Source organism: Oncorhynchus gorbuscha, unplaced genomic scaffold, assembly GCF_021184085.1.
Source record: "Oncorhynchus gorbuscha isolate QuinsamMale2020 ecotype Even-year unplaced genomic scaffold, OgorEven_v1.0 Un_scaffold_3245, whole genome shotgun sequence".
In the NCBI taxonomy this organism is placed as follows: domain Eukaryota; kingdom Metazoa; phylum Chordata; class Actinopteri; order Salmoniformes; family Salmonidae; genus Oncorhynchus; species Oncorhynchus gorbuscha.
The window spans coordinates 3,585-24,335 of record NW_025747542.1 but is presented as its reverse complement, the minus strand read 5'-3'; the positions used below and the strand labels follow the sequence as shown (position 1 = coordinate 24,335).

General features: G+C 46.8%; 1 protein-coding gene across 1 annotated transcript in view; it reads left to right on the top strand.

Moving 5' to 3' along the window:
• The window catches only part of LOC124027453 (ATP-binding cassette sub-family C member 9-like), a gene marked incomplete at its 5' end in the record, with an annotated part of 44,675 nt that extends 24,125 nt beyond the window's left edge, over positions 1–20,550 (top strand). The window contains 17 exons of the mRNA XM_046339877.1: positions 154–259; positions 1,682–1,717; positions 2,681–2,719; positions 6,093–6,194; positions 8,445–8,529; positions 8,722–8,802; positions 10,400–10,537; positions 10,772–10,897; positions 11,180–11,282; positions 11,373–11,637; positions 13,268–13,429; positions 14,807–14,876; positions 15,375–15,532; positions 15,749–15,841; positions 16,598–16,700; positions 16,946–17,056; positions 20,335–20,550. Of these exons, the coding sequence (XP_046195833.1) occupies positions 154–259; positions 1,682–1,717; positions 2,681–2,719; positions 6,093–6,194; positions 8,445–8,529; positions 8,722–8,802; positions 10,400–10,537; positions 10,772–10,897; positions 11,180–11,282; positions 11,373–11,637; positions 13,268–13,429; positions 14,807–14,876; positions 15,375–15,532; positions 15,749–15,841; positions 16,598–16,700; positions 16,946–17,056; positions 20,335–20,550 (1,994 nt within the window). The remainder of the gene's footprint in view (positions 1–153; positions 260–1,681; positions 1,718–2,680; positions 2,720–6,092; positions 6,195–8,444; positions 8,530–8,721; positions 8,803–10,399; positions 10,538–10,771; positions 10,898–11,179; positions 11,283–11,372; positions 11,638–13,267; positions 13,430–14,806; positions 14,877–15,374; positions 15,533–15,748; positions 15,842–16,597; positions 16,701–16,945; positions 17,057–20,334) is intronic.
• Between the last annotated feature and the right edge of the window lie 201 nt (positions 20,551–20,751).

Below are 20,751 nucleotides of genomic sequence, written 5' to 3'. Positions count from 1 at the left end.
TCTTCATACCTTTATATAGTGTCTTCATACCTTTATATAGTGTCTTCTTACCTTTATATAGTGTCTTCTTATCTTTATATAGTGTCTTCTTACCTTTATATAGTGTCTTCTTACCTTTATATAGTGTCTTCTTGTCCTGTGTCTGATCTCCAGGTCAGCTGACCATGATCGTGGGCCAGGTGGGTTGTGGGAAGTCGTCCCTGTTGCTGGCCATGCTGGGAGAGATGCAGACCCTCAGTGGAAAGGTCTACTGGAGCAAGTGAGTGGTACCAACCGGCATAAGCTACATGTTAGAAGGTCTATAATAGGGTGTAAATCTCTGGGGTCCTCGTCTTTATCAGGTACTGAACATGCTGAGGTCCACTCAAAGACCCAGATGGATACACATCTCATTTCCTCTTTATCCCTCTCAGTCTCGTTTTGGGTCGTCGTGTCTTTCTAGAGTTGACTAGCTGTGCTTCTCCACCAATGCTAATCAAAGCCTTCATCTGTGGAATAAGAAGCCATTCCACCCTCCATCTTGTTGGTCCTGTGTGTTGTCCTTCCTGTGTCTGTCTCTGTGGCTGTGGTTGCTATGGAAGGAGAGCTGGCTGCTCCTCTGTCTCTCTGTACATCGCTCACTGTCTGCTTGCTGATGACAGCTTTGCCTGAACTTTGACTGTCTAACATCATTTATCTATCTACTCATCTCTATAACACAACCTCACAGTCACCATCACTTATAAAACTGGACCTTTCCATTTTCAACTCTCTGTCTTCACATTTTTCTGTTATTCATATTTTTACAACCAAACAGAAAATGTATGTCCATCTCCTAGGGCCAAATCTTAATTTGAGATCTGCACTCACATTAATGTACTCTAATGTCAAATTAAGATTTGGTCATCTGTGATGTTCTGGAGATGGATCTCTGATTAGCATTCATAGCATTAGCATTCATAGCATTAGCATTCATAGCATTAGCATTCATAGCATTAGCATTCATAGCATTAGCATTCATAGCATTAGCATTCATAGCATTAGCATTTAGACTGAAACCTGAGCGGAAGAACAGACACCATGCTGATTGCTAACGAACTGGGCGTTGCAGCATTTTCTTGCCAACGACATATTGGCTGGGAGTTAGCGTGATTACGTGTCCAGGAAGTGTTCAATTGTATAATTGAATTAGATTGGATTGGGTTAAGTATTTGTTTGGGTTATTGAGTGAATAATACACTTCAGACCGGAAGGTTTTCATTTGGACTGAATGAAAACAGTGGTATTAGTTTGTTGTAGGTTTAGTAACTGTTGATTTGATTGTTCTCCATTAAGTCCCAGCCTGTTAATAAGCTGTAATATACCCTACCAATCTATTAAACACTTCTCTCCCTTCATACACTGCTATGAAACATGGTCCATATAGTTCTTTAAAGTTCTCTATGATGCTGATGGTGCACCACAGTTACCATTAGAACCACTATGTCTCCTCAATCTGTTTAGAACCATAACGGCTGCTCTTCTTAGCAGTAATCCAAAAATGAAATTGACCTTTCCAAATCAAGTCCACTCTAATGTGAGCTAACGAAGGTGCCAGTCAGTACCATAGCAGGACAGGTAGTCACCACGGGCCGTAGACACTAACCTCAGCCTTGTCTGTGTTCTGTCTTCTTCTGTCGTGGTTGTTTTCTATCTAAATCAGACTGCCTGTGAGTGAGATGCTGCACGAGGCCAACAGGTATTTTCTCCCTCGGGTTTACTCTTCCCATCTCAACCCTGTACAGTACATTCTACATTTACAAGTCATTTGGCTATTAGTTGACCATGTGAATCATTTAGGTCTCAACACTTAAGTCATTTGGCTATTAGTTGACAAGTTGAATAATTTGGGTCTCAACACTTAAGTCAGTTGGCTATTAGTTGACAATATGAATCATTTAGGTCTCAACACTTAAGTCAGTTGGCTATTAATTGACAATATGAATCATTTAGGTCTCAAGACTTAAGTCAGTTGGCTATTAATTGACAATATGAATCATTTAGGTCTCAACACTTAAGTCAGTTGGCTATTAGTTGACTTGTTGAATCATTTAGGCTAGTTTTGAATATACACCAAATATGTGAAAGGACTAGTGGCCCCAGGGACTGGGTTGAGAATGGTTGATTAAGCAGATGCTGTTATCCCCACTGAATCCCACCCACCCTCATGTAGACCTACATCATTCTAGGAGAAGCCATAACACCATTAGAACAGACAGTGTCCTGGGCCTGAGACAATGACAGTATCATGACAGTATGCCTGCACTGTTGAGGGAGGTCATTCTGTAGATAAAGCTGGATTAAATTGACTCTTGGCTCTCTGTCCAAATGTCTTCGCCCCGATACACAGTTTTAGGGCTTTACTGTAAGGACACTTCTGCTAGATTTACGTTTGAACACACATACGCGACTCTGTACACAGACACACACAAACACAAACACACACACACACACACACACACACACACACACACACACACACACACACACACACACACACACACACACACACACACACACACACACACACACACACACACACACACACACACACACACACACGCGCGTGCGGTTCAGCTCTTCATGTGTTAAGGAAGTTGAAGTCGAGGTGGTTGTGTCTATCTGGCTGTACAGACTCTAACACATTGAACGTGACTTGCAGTTGTTTTGAGACGGACGGGTCTTTTGAAGAAACCAGGAGGTACCCCTTTTTAAACTTCCTCTGAAGGGACCCTGCCGTCACCCCCTTCCTCCCTTCCACTGTCATCATTCCCTATATCCCTCCCTCAATCCCTCCCTTCCCCTGCCATCATTCCCTATATCCCTCCATCCCTCCCTTCCCCTGCCATCATTCCCTATATCCCTCCCTCAATCCCTCTATTCCCCTGCCATCATTCCCCATATCCCTCCATCATTCCCTATATCCCTCCCTCAATCCCTCTATTCCCCTGCCATCATTCCCCATATCCCTCCATCATTCCCTATATCCCTCCCTCAATCCCTCTATTCCCCTGCCGTCATTCCCCATATCCCTCCATCATTCCTATATCCCTCCCTCAATCCCTCTATTCCCCTGTCATCATTCCCTATATCCCTCCCTCAATCCCTCTATTCCCCTGCCGTCATTCCCCATATCCCTCCCTCAATCCCTCTATTCCCTGCCATCATTCCTATATCCTCCATCATTCCCTCTATCCCTCTATTCCCCTGCCGTCATTCCCCATATCCCTCCATCAATCCCTCTATTCCCCTGCCGTCATTCCCCATATCCCTCCATCAATCCCTCTATTCCCCTGCCATCATTCCCTATATCCCTCCATCATTCCCTATATCCCTTCCTCAATCCCTCTATTCCCTGCCGTCATTCCCCATTCCCCTGCCATCATTCCCTATATCCCTCCATCATTCACTATATCCCTCCCTCAATCCCTCTATTCCCCTGCCATCATTCCCTATATCCCTCCATCCTCCTCCCTTCCCCTGCCATCATTCCCTATATCCATCCCTCAATCCCTCCTTCCCCTGCCATCATTCCCTATATCCCTCCCTCAATCCCTCCCTTCCCCTGCCATCATTCCCTTTATCCCTCCCTCAATCCCTCCCTTCCACTGCCATCATTCCCTATATCCCTCCCTCAATCCCTCCCTTCCCCTGCCATCATTCCTTTATCCCTCCCTCAATCCCTCCTTCCCCTGCCATCATTCCCTTTATCCCTCCTTCAATCCCTCCCTTCCCCTGCCATCATTCCCTTTATCCCTCCCTCAATCCCTCCATTCCCCTGCCATCATTTCCTATATCCCTCCCTCAATCCCTCCCTTCCCTGCCATCATTCCCTATATCCCTCCCTCAAGCCCTCCCTTCCCCTGCCATCATTCCCTTTATCCCACCCTCAATCCCTCCCTTCCCCTGCCATCATTCCCTTTATCCCTCCCTCAATCCCTCCTTCCCCTGCCATCATTCCCTATATCCCTCCCTCCCTCCATTCCCCTGCCATCATTTCCTATATCCTCCCTCAATCCCTCCATTCCCCTGCCATCATTCCCTATATCCCTCCCTCAATCCCTCCCTTCCCCTGCCATCATTCCCTTTATCCCTCCCTCAATCCCTCCCTTCCCCTGCCATCATTCCCTATATCCCTCCCTCCATTCCCCTGCCATCATTCCCTTTATCCCTCCCTCAATCCCTTCCTTCCCCTGCCATCATTCCCTTTATCCCTCCCTCAATCCCTCCCTTCCCCTGCCATCATTCCCTATATCCCTCCCTCCCTTCCCCTGCCATCATTCCCTATATCCCTCCCTCCATTCCCCTGCCATCATTCCCTTTATCCCTCCCTCAATCCCTCCCTTCCCCTGCCATCATTCTCTATATCCCTCCCTCCCTCCATTCCCCTGCCATCATTCCCTTTATCCCTCCCTCAACCCCTCCATTCCCCTGCCATCATTTCCTATATCCCTCCCTCAATCCCTCCCTTCCCCTGCCATCATTCCCTATATCCCTCCCTCCCTCCCTCAATCCCTCCCTTCCCCTGCCATCATTCCCTTTATCCCTCCCTCCCTCCCTCAATCCCTCCCTTCCCATGCCATCATTTCCTTTATCTCTCCCTCCCTCCCTCAATCCCTCCATTCCCCTGCCATCATTCCCTATATCCCTCCCTCCCTCCTTCCCCTGCCATCATTCCCTATATCCTCCCTCAACCCCTCCATTCCCCTGCCACCATTCCCTTTATCCCTCCCTCAATCCCTCCATTCCCCTGCCATCATTTCCTATATCCCTCCCTCAATCCCTCCCTTCCCCTGCCATCATTCCCTTTATCCCTCCCTCAATCCCTCCTTCCCCTGCCATCATTCCCTTTATCCCTCCCTCAATCCCTCCCTTCCCCTGCCATCATTCCTTTATCCCTCCCTCAATCCCTCCATTCCCTGCCATCATTTCCTATATCCCTCCCATCAATCCCTCCCTTCCCCTGCCATCATTCCCTATATCCCTCCTCCCTCAATCCCTCCCTTCCCCTGCCATCATTCCTTTTATCCCTCCCTCCCTCCCTCAATCCCTCCTTCCCCTGCCATCATTTCCTTTATCCCTATCTCCTCCCTCAATCCCTCCATTCCCCTGCCATCATTTCCCTATATCCCTCCCTCAATCCCTCCCTTCCCCTGCCATCATTCCCTATATCCCTCCCTCCCTCCCTCAATCCCTCCCTTCCCCTGCCATCATTCCCTTTATCCCTCCCTCCCTCCCTCAATCCCTCCCTTCCCCTGCCATCATTTCCTTTATCCCTACCTCCCTCCCTCAATCCCTCCATTCCCCTGCCATCATTTCCTATATCCCTCCCTCAATCCCTCGCCTTCCCCTGCCATCATTCCCTATATCCCTCCCTCAACCCCTCCATTCCTCAGTCATGGTGATCATTGAGTTGTTACTAGCTGGTCGTGGAGTGAGTCGTGGAGTGAGTCGTGGAGTGAGTCGTGGAGTGAGTCGTGGAGTGTTTGTGTGCTTCCATGCTGGGAGTCTGGGTCTGAAGTAACTGACTGAAAAGGCAGTTAAAGGGATAGAGATATATTTTGACACTGTGGATTCACATTCACAGTATGTTTTCAACAGGAGACAATAGGAATACAGTACACAAAGAGACCAAAATCCTGGTTAGTGTGCATGACCCATAGCTAACGTCTTCATTCTCTCTTTCTCTTATATCGTACAATTACTCAGCCATTAATAACAGCTAAGGCTAACATATGGTGGTGGGAACACTGGTACACGTTGGTACACAAAGCACTGTGCCTTCAGATACATAATGCTCTTATCCTCAAGCATATCCTTTGGGTAGTTCTTTGGGTAGTTCTGCTGCACATCCAACAAGATCAACAAACTGGACTCCCAGCACATTGTTGTTATTTTGGTTCAACTCTTCCAGCTCATCATTAACCTGTGTTAGAAACCTAAACCCACTTCCCCCACTCACCGCTTGATGTGCCTCAATGTTGACATCTCAAAGATTACCCCCTCCCCTACCTCCATGTTTGTAGTTTGAGCTCTCTCTCTCTCTTCTGCCTCCATTTCCCATAATGCCTCAGTAAGAACAGGTACTCTGTGGGCTACGCTACCCAGAAGTCTTGGCTGCTGAATGCCACCGTGGAGGATAACATCACGTTTGGCAGTCCCTTCAACAAACAGAGGTAAAACACCACTCTCTACTCTACCTTACTCTACCCTACTCTACTTTACTCCACTCTACTCTACTTTACTGTACTGTACTCTACTCCACTCTATTCTACTTTACTGTACTCTACTCCACTCTACTCTACTCTACTTTAACTCTAGTCTAACCTACTGTACTGTACTGTACTGTACTGTACTGTACTGTACTGTACTGTACTGTACTGTACTGTACTGTACTGTACTGTACTGTACTGTACTCTAAGCTACTCTACTGTACTCTCATCTCCTCTACTCTACTGTACTATACTGTACTCTACCCTAATCTACTGTACTGTACTTTCCTCTACTCTACACTTCTCTACTCTACTCTACTCTAACATACTGTACTGTACTGTACTGTACTCTTACCTACTCTACTGTACTCTACTCTAACCTACTCTACTGTACTCTCCTCTACTCTACTCTAACCTACTGTACTGTACTGTACTCTACTCTAACCTACTGTACTGTACTCTACTCGACTCTACTCTAACCTACTGTACTGTACTGTACTGTACTAAACTGTATTCTAACTTACTGTACTGTACTCTACTCTAACCTACTGTACTGTAATGTACTGTACTAAACTGTACTCTAACTTACTGTACTGTACTCTAACTACTCTACTGTACTCTCCTCTACTCTTTTCTACTCTAACCTACTCTACTCTACTGTACTGTACTGTACTCTACTCTAACCTACTCTACTGTACTCTCCTCTACTCTACTCTAACCTACTCTACTCTACTGTACTGTACTGTACTCTACTCTAACCTACTCTACTGTACTCTCCTCTCCTCTACTCTACTCTACTCTAACCTACTCTACTGTACTGTACTGTACTGCACTCTAACCTACTCTACTGTACTGTACTCTCCTCTCCTACTCTACTTTACCCTACTTTACTATACTGTACTGTACTCTAATCTACTGTACTGTACTGTACTCTACCCTACTCTACTGTACTCTACTATACTCTGCTGTAAAAGCGTCTGCTAAATGGCATATATTATATTATTATTATACTGTACTGTACTCTACTGTACTCTACTCTACTGTACTGTACTCTACTATACTCGACTGTACTCTACTCTACTGTACTGTCCTCTACTATACTGTACTGTACTCTACTGTACTCTACCCTACTCTACTCTACTTTACTCTACTGTACTCTACTCTACTGTACTCTACTATACTCTACCCTACTCTACTCTACTGTACTCTACTATACTGTACTGTCCTCTAGTATACTGTACTGTACTCTAATCTACTGTACTGTACTGTACTGTACTCTACCCTACTCTACTGTACTCTACTATACTCTGCTGTACTCTACCCTACTCTACTCTACTGTACTCTACTGTACTCTACCCTACTCTACTCTACTATACTCTACTGTACTCTACTCTACTATACTCTACTATACTCTACTATACTCTACTCTACTGTACTCTACTCTACTGTACTCTACTATACTCTACCCTACTCTACTCTACTCTACTGTACTCTACTATACTGTACTGTACTCTAATCTACTGTACTGTACTATACTCTACTGTACTCTACTATACTCTACTATACTATACTACTATACTCTACTCTACTGTACTCTACCCTACTCTACCCTACTCTACGCTACTCTACTCTACTCTACTGTACTCTACTATACTCTACCCTACTCTACTCTACTACTCTACTCTACTGTACTCTACTATACTGTACTGTCCTCTACTATACTGTACTGTACTCTAATCTACTGTACTGTACTGTACTGTACTCTACTCTACTCTACCCTACTCTTCTCTACTATACTCTACTATACTCTACTCTACTGTACTCTACTCTACTCTACTACTGTACTCTACTCTACTCTACTATACTCTACTGTACTCTACTCTACTCTACTCTACTCTACTCTACTCTACTCTTCTCTAGTGTATTATCTGCTGCTCCTCAACACCATTCATCAATGTAATTAAGACTAGACCAATGTTTGTGTTTGGTTAATTCACTTGTTCTTGCATCAGCTGAGATGTACTTTTAATGACACTAATTAGATGGTCCATCAGATTGCTATCACTCTTGATGCTTCTTGAGGCTGATGCTGGCTTATATCTCTTCTCTAATGAGGACTGTTTTCCTGAATACCTTAGTTTCCAAGGCAGCCATGTTTCTAACTGTGTCTTAATAGAGGGTGTTGTCAGTCTGATGCCCTGCTGTGTGTCTCAGATACAAGACTGTGATTGACGCCTGCTCCCTGCAGCCTGATGTAGACCTCCTGCCCTTCGGAGACCAGACGGAGATCGGAGAGAGGGTACATTATTATAATCACCTCAGTATTATTGTGTTTTTTTATCACTGTCTATTCTCATCTTTTTAAGCACAAGCCCCATCTCTTACCTCAGAAACAATGACATATTATACCAATAACTTGTAGTGAACAGTGATTTGTGTCAGATTCCTTGTGTACCTGGCTACTCTTCTTAACAGTGTGTTTTTGTCCCAGGGGATCAACCTGAGTGGAGGCCAGAGACAGAGGATATGTGTGGCTCGGGCTCTCTACCAGAACACCAACATCGTCTTCCTGGTGAGTCAATGAATGATAAAGTGCTTTATCTATTGACTTCAATAGAAGATCCATTTCCTGTTGAGTTCACTGGAAGAGGCTGGAAGCTCTCCCTCAAGGATGGCTTCTCAGAATAGTCAGACAGAGCCAGGGTGTTCTAGAGTGTTCTCGTTGTGTTCTAGGGTGTTCTTTAGGTGTTCTAGGGTGTACTAGGGTGTTCTCTAGGTGTTCCACAGTGTTTTCTGTGCTCTAGGGTGTTCTCTGGGTTTTCTAGGTGTTTTAGGGTGTTTTCTCTAGGTGTTTTAGGGTGTTCTCTAGGTATTATAGGGTGTTCTCTTCTCTAGGTGTTCTAGGGTGTTCTCTACGTGTTCCAGGGAGAGCCAAATAGAGCCAAAGACAGGGACACTCTTTTCTATTCCCTAAACAGTACACTGCTTTTGGGACAGTGTGTGAGTAAGGATGAACTATATCGGGAATAGGGTGTGATTTCAGAGGCAGCCAGGGAGATCCAGGGAGGGCCAGCCAGCCTCCCTCTGTATGGGAACGGGAGGAGCAGCAGGTGGGATGGATCTCTGTCCGCAGGCCTCTCTTGTAACCATACCATGTTTACAGGCATCCCTCTGCTCTGCCATCTGGCCTGGCTAGCCATATACACACTCACACACGTACACACACACACACACACACACACACACACACACACACACACACACACACACACACACACACACACACACACACACACACACACACACACACGCACACACGTACACACACACACACACACACACACACACACACACACACACACACACACACACACACACACACACACACACACACACACACACACACACACACACACACACACACACACACACACACACACACACACACACACACACACACACACACACACATGTACACAGACACACTTTCCCGTCTCTCGCTGCTACAGACAACTCTATGTACATCTACATCCCATTTCTTCCTACTCCTGTGTGATGTCCTCATCTGTTTGTGTTCCCACATCATTTCTTGTGGCAACTGTTAATTAGATGTCTAACCTCCGCCCCTGATACAGCCTCTCTGGCTGTCGTGGGATAGGACCGGGCACGTTCCTCCATACGTAGCTCAGCTCACACTGACAAATGTGCCAATTAAGGAAATCGCACTCTAAAGTGCTGTATTAATACACAGTGGGACTGCAGAGTGAACACCCAGCTAGAAGCAACAACTATTAGCTAAGTACGTCTCTATGACGTCTTGTCTCCTAATGAGGTGTCTATCATGCTGTGACTGATGATCTCAGACCTTCTGTCCTCAGGACTGTTTACGTGTCTCAGTGCTGTACAGTATAAAGACTAAGTCATCCTATGGTAATACATTGGTGTTTATTCAGGTTCCGGGGTCCTCTGGGAACTAGGTTTGATTGACTGTATGTTCTGAGGTCATCTGAGACCTGTGAATTAAACGTGCTGTAACTTAATATGAATAGAGGATGATCTCCTGTTAAAAAAAACATCATTGAATCCACAGTCTTTCACTCCGATACGCTCTGATCTGATTGGATCGTCCATGTTGTCTCTGACCCCTGATCTCTGACCTTTACCCTCAGGATGACCCGTTCTCAGCGCTGGACATCCACCTGAGTGACCACCTGATGCAGGAGGGCATCCTGAAGTTCCTACAGGATGATAAACGCACCGTGGTCCTGGTCACACACAAACTGCAGTACCTCATCCACGCTGACTGGGTGAGCATCTCAACAGTCTGCTGTGAATTCCTCTCCACCGTTTGCACTGGGACTGTATTCATAAAGCATCTTAGTGTAGGAATGCTGCTGATACAGGATCAGTTTTTCCTTTTCGATCATAATAAAGAGTATGACACGGACGGGCGGGGGGACCTGATCCTAGATCAGCATTCCTACCCTGAGATGGTTTGTTTATAAGGGTCCTGATTTTACACGGTTCTCTCTGTGTCCCAGATCATAGCCATGAAGGATGGCTCAGTGCTGAGGGAAGGCACTCTGAAGGACATTCAGACTCATGATGTAGAACTGTATGAACACTGGAAGACCCTGATGAACAGACAGGACCAGGAACTAGAGAAGGTCATATTCACTTCTTTACTCTCCTACTGACAGACGGTCTGTAACAGAGGAGGCTGGTGGGTGGAGTTATAGGAGGACGTGTAGGAGCTCATTGTAAAGGCTGGTATGGAATAAATGGAATGGAGCCAACACATGGAAACAACGTGTTTGACCATTGCATTTATTCCAGCCATTACAATGAGCCTGTCGTCCGATACCTCCTCCCACCAGCCTCCTCTGCTCTGTAATGTGTAGCTAATTTACCTGCCAACCAACCTAACAACAGTTGTATCTGTACTGCAGGACACTGAGATTGATAACTGTCAGACTGCTCTGGAGAGGAAGACCCTGAGAAGAGCTTTCTACTCCAGAGAGGCCAAGAACCAGGTCGACGATGACGAAGAAGGTGAAATGCATTGTCAAACACTGTCTCTCATACAAGTTAAGTTCTATTACGACATATGACAATAATCACTCATTCTCTCGTCCCTGACAGAGGAGGAAGAGGAGGAGGAAGAGGACGACAACATGTCGACGACCACCAGTCGGCGCTCTAAGATCCCGTGGAGGGTGTGCTGGCAGTACCTGTCCTCTGGTGGCTTCCTCATGGTCTTCCTCATGGTCTTCTCCAAGCTGCTGAAACACTCCGTCATGGTCGCCATCGACTACTGGCTGGCCGAATGGACTGCTAAAGGCAATGTCCCAGTCAATGGGACTGCTAATGGCGATGGCCCAGTCAATGGGACTGCTAATGCCTCATGGATATGCCCCAGACTTTGGAAATGTTACAGGAGACTTTGTCAATGCCTCTGCAGCAGGTGTCTTCTCAATCGGACAAACTCAGTGGTGAGATATGAACACCTTTCACAACCAGTACTCAGTGTTAGTGGAAGTGAGTAAGGCCTGTTGAAATCCTGATATCTGACCGAATGTGTCTTTGTGGTGTATTGTGTGGTTACTAGGCTGGTCAACCTGACTCCTACTATGTGTCTTTGTGGTGTATAATGTGGTTACTAGGCTAGTCAACCTGACTCCTATGTGTCTTTGTGGTATATAATGTGATTACTAGGCTGGTCTGCCTGACTCCTACTATGTGTCTTTGTGGTGTATAATGTGGTTACTAGGCTAGTCTGCCTGACTCCTACTATGTGTCTTTGTGGTGTATTGTGTGGTTACTAGGCTGGTCTGCCTGACTCCTACTATGTGTCTTTGTGGTATATAATGTGATTACTAGGCTGGTCTGCCTGACTCCTACTATGTGTCTTTGTGGTGTATTGTGTGGTTACTAGGCTGGTCAGCCTGACTCCTACTATGTGTCTTTGTGGTGTATTGTGTGGTTACTAGGCTAGTCAACCTGACTCCTACTATGTGTCTTTGTGGTGTATTGTGTGGTTACTAGGCTGGTCTGCCTGACTCCTACTATGTGTCTTTGTGGTGTATTGTGTGGTTACTAGGCTAGTCAACCTGACTCCTACTATGTGTCTTTGTGGTGTATTGTGTGGTTACTAGGCTGGTCAACCTGACTCCTACTATGTGTCTTTGTGGTGTATAATGTGGTTACTAGGCTGGTCAACCTGACTCCTACTATGTGTCTTTGTGGTGTATTGTGTGGTTACTAGGCTGGTCTGCCTGACTCCTACTATGTGTCTTTGTGGTGTATTGTGTGGTTACTAGGCTGGTCAACCTGACTCCTACTATGTGTCTTTGTGGTGTATTGTGTGGTTACTAGGCTGGTCAACCTGACTCCTACTATGTGTCTTTGTGGTGTATAATGTGGTTACTAGGCTGGTCAACCTGACTCCTACTATGTGTCTTTGTGGTGTATTGTGTGGTTACTAGGCTGGTCAACCTGACTCCTACTATGTGTCTTTGTGGTGTATTGTGTGGTTACTAGGCTGGTCTGCCTGACTCCTACTATGTGTCTTTGTGGTGTATAATGTGGTTACTAGGCTGGTCAACCTGACTCCTACTATGTGTCTTTGTGGTGTATAATGTGGTTACTAGGCTAGTCTGCCTGACTCCTACTATGTGTCTTTGTGGTGTATTGTGTGGTTACTAGGCTAGTCAACCTGACTCCTACTATGTGTCTTTGTGGTGTATTGTGTGGTTACTAGGCTGGTCTGCCTGACTCCTACTATGTGTCTTTGTGGTGTATAATGTGGTTACTAGGCTGGTCTGCCTGACTCCTACTATGTGTCTTTGTGGTGTATAATGTGTTTACTAGGCTGGTCTGCCTGACTCCTACTATGTGTCTTTGTGGTGTATTGTGTGGTTACTAGGCTGGTCTGCCTGACTCCTACTATGTGTCTTTGTGGTGTATAATGTGGTTACTAGGCTGGTCTGCCTGACTCCTACTATGTGTCTTTGTGGTGTATTATGTGGTTACTAGGCTGGTCTGCCTGACTCCTACTATGTGCCAGTGTTTATCATCCTGTGTGGAGCGGGGATAGCCCTGTGTCTGATCACCTCTCTGACTGTGGAGTTCCTGGGTCTGTCTGCTGCTACCAACCTGCACCACAACCTGCTCAACAAGATCATCCACGCACCTATCAGGTACCCACGACACACCTCACCCATCAGGTATCCACGGCACACCTCACCTATCAGGTACCCACGACACACCTCACCTATCAGGTACCCACGACACACCTCACCTATCAGGTACCCACGACACACCTCACCTATCAGGTACCCACGACACACCTCACCTATCAGGTACCCACGACACACCTCACCTATCGGGTACCCACGACACACCTCACCTGTCAGGTACCCACGACACACCTCACCTATCGGGTACCCACGACACACCTCACCTATCAGGTACCCACGACACACCTCACCTATCAGGTACCCACGACACACCTCACCTGTCAGGTACCCACGACACACCTCACCTATCAGGTACCCGACACACCTCACCTATCAGGTACCCACGACACACCTCACCTATCAGGTACCCACGACACACCTCACCTGTCAGGTACCCACGACACACCTCACCTATCAGGTACCCACGACACACCTCACCCATCAGGTATCCACGACACACCTCACCTATCAGGTACCCACGACACACCTCACCTGTCAGGTACCCACGACACACCTCACCTATCAGGTACCCACGACACACCTCACCCATCAGGTATCCACGGCACACCTCACCTATCAGGTACCCACGACACACCTCACCTATCAGGTACCCACGACACACCTCACCTATCAGGTACCCACGACACACCTCACCTATCAGGTACCCACGACACACCTCACCTATCAGGTACCCACGACACACCTCACCTATCAGGTACCCACGACACACCTCACCTATCAGGTACCCACGACACACCTCACCTATCAGGTACCCACGACACACCTCACCTATCAGGTACCCACGACACACCTCACCTGTCAGGTACCCACGACACACCTCACCTATCAGGTACCCACGACACACCTCACCTATCAGGTACCCACGACACACCTCACCTATCAGGTACCCACGACACACCTCACCTATCAGGTACCCACGACACACCTCACCTATCAGGTACCCACGACACACCTCACCTATCAGGTACCCACGACACACCTCACCTATCAGGTACCCACGACACACCTCACCTATCAGGTACCCACGACACACCTCACCTATCAGGTACCCACGACACACCTCACCCATCAGGTACCCACGACACACCTCACCTATCAGGTACCCACGACACATCTCACCTATCAGGTACCCACGACACACCTCACCTACAGATTCTTATACTCTTTATGACATCATCCGTGTTGAAATAGAAGGAAACTGAATAGTTGAACCAGAAAGAATGTGTTGAATAATTTATTAATAATTTTTTTAAATCACATTTTATATATTTTTCAGACTAATATTTGACATAATATATATTTGGAATCTCTTCTCAGATTCTTTGACGTGACCCCCTTGGGCCAGATCCTGAACCGTTTCTCGGCTGACACCAACATAATAGATCAGGTGATTCTGAAAAGGATGTTCACCCTCAGTAGATTGATCTGTTGACTTATTTCAGTCAGGAGTATTAGGGTAAAGTACCCTAGTGGTTAAGACAGTAACCAAGTGGTCGCTGGTTCAAATCCACATCCGACTCCATTGTTGAGTCAATGTCCCACGTCATTATATTACGTCCCTCAGGTGACCTCAGATTGTTAAAGAGGACGACAGAAATGTAGCACTGACATGATACTATCTCCTATCCTCCCTCCCTCCCTCCCTCCCTCCCTCCCTCCCTCTCTCTCTCTCTCTCTCTCTCTATCCCCCTCTCTCTCTCTCTCTATCCCCCTTTCTCCCCCCTCTCTCTCTATCTCCCCCTCTCCCCCCCTCTCTCTCCCCCTCTCTCTCTCTCTATCCCCCCTTTCTCCCCCCTCTCTCTCTATCTCCCCCTCCCCCCCCTCTCTCTCTACCCCCCTCGCTCTCTCTCTCTCCCCCTCTCTCTCTCTCTATCCCTTTCTCCAGCACATCCCTCCTACCCTGGAGTCTTTGACCCGCTCCACTCTGCTTTGCCTGTCAGCCATCGGGGTCATAGCGTTCGTCACCCCAAGCTTCCTCATCGCTCTGGTTCCTCTGGCTGTGTCCTTCTACTTTATACAGAAGTACTTCCGGGTCGCCTCAAAGTGAGTTCACTGGGCAGACCTGGTCCATTTCAGCTCAATGTAGTTTCCTTTTACAGTATCACAACAGCATCACAACTTCAAATTCTCTCTCTCTCTCCCTCTAACTATCTTATCTGTCTCTCTCTGTCAGGACTACCTGGGTGCTGTCATTGTGTTATTCTATGCTTTTCGTCTCTGTTTCCACATTGTCCAGACTTTTTTCATTTTCTCTCTCAGGGACCTTCAGGACTTAGATGACTCCACCCAGCTTCCTCTGCTCTGCCACTTCTCTGAGACTGCAGAGGGACTCACCACCATCCGAGCATTCAGGCCAGTGTACCATACACACACACAGGCACACACACAGGCACACACACACACACGCACACACACGTGTGACAGAGTGGAAATTTCGCCCAGAGCATCGTTACACAACATACTCAAGAAGCACTTATAGGTTTTAGGAAGGCAGTAACACTGTACTTAGCGATCCGAAACTCGAAACAAAGTGGTGGATTTGTTGACACTGGAGGTTAATTCCTTTGCGTAGATGTTATATTAGTGTGAACAACTTGAATCCCATCTAGGAGTCTTCCAACCCATCCAGAACCATTCATTCATGGAGGAAGGAGGACATCACAAACCCAAATCTTTCTCTTGATCCAGAATGACATGAATCCCACTCCAAACAGTTCACGAACATTCCTCCTTTTCCCCAGAATCGTGGTAATTCAACATTAAACAGCTCTCACGGTTACTACCCCTCAGATAGCCTCTTCCTCCCTGAAGACTTCCTCATCTTGGCAGCACTGTGGCTTCTCTCTCTTTCTCTCTTGGTTCAATGTTAGATGTCACTTAGCTATGTAGCAGCCATGGTCCAACTCCCATCATCAGGCACCATAGTCCAGTCCTGAAACAATCCCACTTCAGTGTTTGTCTACCGGAGATGGTTCTATGAACCATAACCAGGACTGGGACCTGGAGACGTGCGGACGAACACAGTCTAGAGACGCCGGGTTCAAACCTGGTCACATGGGAAATCATCTGGTAGGTATTAGCTATATTTATTTTCCATTTGTTCTTCAGACATGAATCTCGATTCAAGCAGAAGATGCTGGAGCTGACAGATACCAACAACACAGCCTACCTGTTCCTCTCTGCTGCCAACCGCTGGTTGGAGGTCAGAACGGTGAGAGAACATTCATGTCCATGATTCAACCATGACATTATTAATAAGATATGGGACTATTGTAATACTAATGGTATATTACTGAGTATTCAACACAATACTCCCTGGTTTCTTATCACACTGAGCTGCACAATTAGAATAAATTACTTTTTGAGATTAAAGCTAAATGCTGTGTTGAATTCACAACTTCAAATTCTCTCTCTCTCTCTCCCTCTAACTATCTTATCTGACTCTTTCTCTCTCAGGACTACCTGGGTGCTGTCATTGTGTTAACAGCAGCAGTAGCCTCAATATGGAGCTCTGGCAAGAACCTTCCCTCTAGCATGGTGGGGTTAGGCCTGACCTACGCGCTTACAGTGAGTCAACGTGTTACACGGCTGTGTGTAGAGGCAGGTGAAGGAGTCAGGCGCAGGAGAGCAGAGATGTCCGAGATGTGTTATTTAATGGGCAAGTCCACAAACATGCAGGTCAGGAACAATAACAAAAAACAAACGCCCTTGACAACCGAGAAACCAGTTATTCACGGAAGGAGGGAAAAACAACGCTCCTAAATATATACACACTTGGTATAATACGTGGAAACAAAATAGGCACAACCTTAACGAGCAACATCAACCTTAACGAGCAACATCAACCTTAATAGGCCACATCAGCCTTAAGAGCCACATCAACCTTAACAAGCCACATCAACCTTAACGAGCAACATCAACCTTAACGAGGCCACATCAAGCCTAACAAGCCACATCAACCTTAACGAGCCACATCAACCTTAACGAGCCACATCAACCTTAACAAGCCACATCAACAACCTTACATCAACCTTAACAAGCCACATCAGCCTTAATGAGCAACATCAACCTTAACGAGCCACATCAACCTTAACAAGCATCAGCCACATCAGCCTTAACAAGCAACATCAACCTTAACAAGCCACATCAACCTTAACGAGCAACATCAACCTTAACAGCCACATCAACCTTAACAAGCCACATCAACCTTAGAGCAACATCAACCTTAACGAGCCACATCAACCTTAACGAGCCACATCAGCCTTAGCCCACATCAGCCTTAGCAACATCAACCTTAACGAGCCACATCAGCCTTTAACGAGCCACATCAGCCTTAACGAGCAACATCAGCCTTAGCCACATCAGCCTTAACGCCACATCAACCTTAAGCCACATCAGCCTTAACGAAGCATCAGCCTTAGCAGCAACATCAACCTTAACGAGCAACATCAACCTTAGCGAGGCCACATCAACCTTAGCAGCCCATCAACCTTAACGAGCCACATCAACCTTAACGACAACATCAACCTTAACGAGCCACATCAACCTTAACAAGCCACATCAACCTTAACGAGCAACATCAACCTTAGCGACCATCAACCTTAACAAGCCACATCAACCTTAACAGCCACATCAACCTTAACAAGCCACATCAACCTTAACGAGCAACATCAACCTTAACGTCAACCTTAACAAGCCACATCAACCTTAACGAGCAACATCAACCTTAGAGCCACATCAACCTTAAGGCCACATCAACCTTAACAGCCACATCAACCTTAACGAGCAACATCAACCTTAACGAGCCACATCAACCTTAACAAGCCACATCAACCTTAACCAACATCAACCTTAACGAGCCACATCAACCTTAACGAGCCACATCAATCTTAACAAGCCACATCAACCTTAACGAGCAACGTCAACCTTAACGAGCCACATCAACCTTAACGAGCCACATCAACCTTAGCGAGCAACATCAACCTTAACGAGCCACATCAACCTTAACGAGCCACATCAACCTTAACGAGCCACATCAACCTTAACAAGCCACATCAACCTTAACGAGCAACGTCAACATCAACCTTAACGAGCCACATCAACCTTAACGAGCAACATCAACCTTAACGAGCAACATCAACCTTAACGAGCCACATCACACGAATAATCCCGCACAAACCTAGGCAGGCAACAGGGGTAATTATACACACAGAAATGAAGGCAAATGAAACCAGGTGTGAAAAAAAGCAAAGAGAAAACGAACAGAAAAGGACAAAAGGATCGGTGAAGACTAGTAGACGCCGAGCGCCGCCCGAACAAGGAGAGGAACTACCTTCGGTGGAAGCCGTGACACAACGTCTCCCCAATGTAGACGCGGCGCCGCCGAACAAGGAGAGGAACTACCTTCGGTGGAAGCCGTGACACAATGTCTCCCCAATGTAGACGCCGGCGCCGCCGAACAAGGAGAGGAACTACCTTCGGTGGAAGCCGTGACACAACGTCTCCCCAATGTAGACGCCGGCGCCGCCCGAACAAGGAGAGGAACTACCTTCGGTGGAAGCCGTGACACAACGTCTCCCCAATGTAGACGCCGAGCGCCGCCGAACAAGGAGAGGAACTACCTTCGGTGGAAGCCGTGACACAACGTCTCCCCAATGTAGACGCCGAGCGCCGCCCGAACAAGGAGAGGAACTACCTTCGGTGGAAGCCGTGACACAACGTCTCCCCAATGTAGACGCCGACGCCGCCCGAACAAGGAGAGGAACTACCTTCGGTGGAAGCCGTGACACAACGTCTCCCCAATGTAGACGACGAGCGCCGCCCGAACAAGGAGAGGAACTACCTTCGGTGGAAGCCGTGACACAACGTCTCCCCAATGTAGACGCCGAGCGCCGACCGAACAAGGAGAGGAACTACCTTCAGTGGAAGCCGTGACACAACGTCTCCCCAATGTAGACACCGAGCGCCGCCCGAACAAGGAGAAGAACTACCTTCGGTGGAAGCCGTGACACAACGTCTCCCCAATGTAGACGCCGAGCGCCGCCCGAACAAGGAGAGGAACTACCTTCGGTGGAAGCCGTGACACAACGTCTCCCCAATGTAGAGCCCGGCGCCGAGGAGAGGAACTACCTTCGGTGGAAGCCGTGACACAACGTCTCCCCAATGTAGACGCCGGCGCCGCCCGACAAGGAGAGGAACTACCTTCGGTGGAAGCCGTGACACAACGTCTCCCCAATGTCACACAAACATGAATATACCTACAGAACAGAAACAACATACAGGATCAACTTCATCAAATGAGAATCTTTTTAGGAACAAGCCCTTATTCACCTGGATCTGATTGCAGTTATATTTACAAGATGTCAAGGCAGCAAGTGTTTAGACAACATATTCAGTAGAATATTTATGGAACTGTACAGAGAAGGACTGCATCAGTCACATTAATGAGAGGAGTGTTGTTGACAGTCCTTCCTCTCCCACTGCCAGTAGATGTGAAACAATAGAAGCTGTATTGTCCTCAGCATCCATCTTTGTTTGTACTGTAACAGTACTGTTTTCTGTAGGCTTATCACTCCTCAGAGAGCATGGCCCTTCCACGACTCTTCTCCTTCTCTTCTGACTGATCAGCCTTTATGTATTCTTCTCAACCATTAAATACCTTTGGTTTACCTCATATTGTCCAAGGCAATGGGCAAAAAGACTCCCACTCAGACTTATTACAATAATAATAATAACAATTATTATAATTAATAGTGTTATTAATAATAGTATTATTTCTATACCTAGTAAGGACACTTCATAGAACATGGATTAAATATATATTGTGTTTACCTCCCGTTACCCAGGTGACCAACTACCTGAACTGGGTGGTGAGGAACCTGGCTGACTTAGAGGTCCAGGTGGCTGCTGTCAAGAAGGTCAACAGCTTCCTGAGTACAGAGTCTGAGAACTACGAAGGCTCCATGGGTAAACTAAACACTCCCACACCAAATGCTGCTTCCCAATACCCTGGAGTCTCTTGTGACAGAGGCTGGACAGTGCACACACAAGATGTGGTTTAACACACAGTCAATAGAACAGGATAATGGAATCCTGCTGAAACATACAGTCAATAGAACAGGGTAATGGAATCCTGCTGAAACACACAGTCAATAGAACAGGGTAATGGAATCCTGCTGAAACACACAGTCAATAGAACAGAGTAATGGAATCCTGCTGAAACACACAGTCAATAGAACAGAGTAATGGAATCCTGCTGAAAC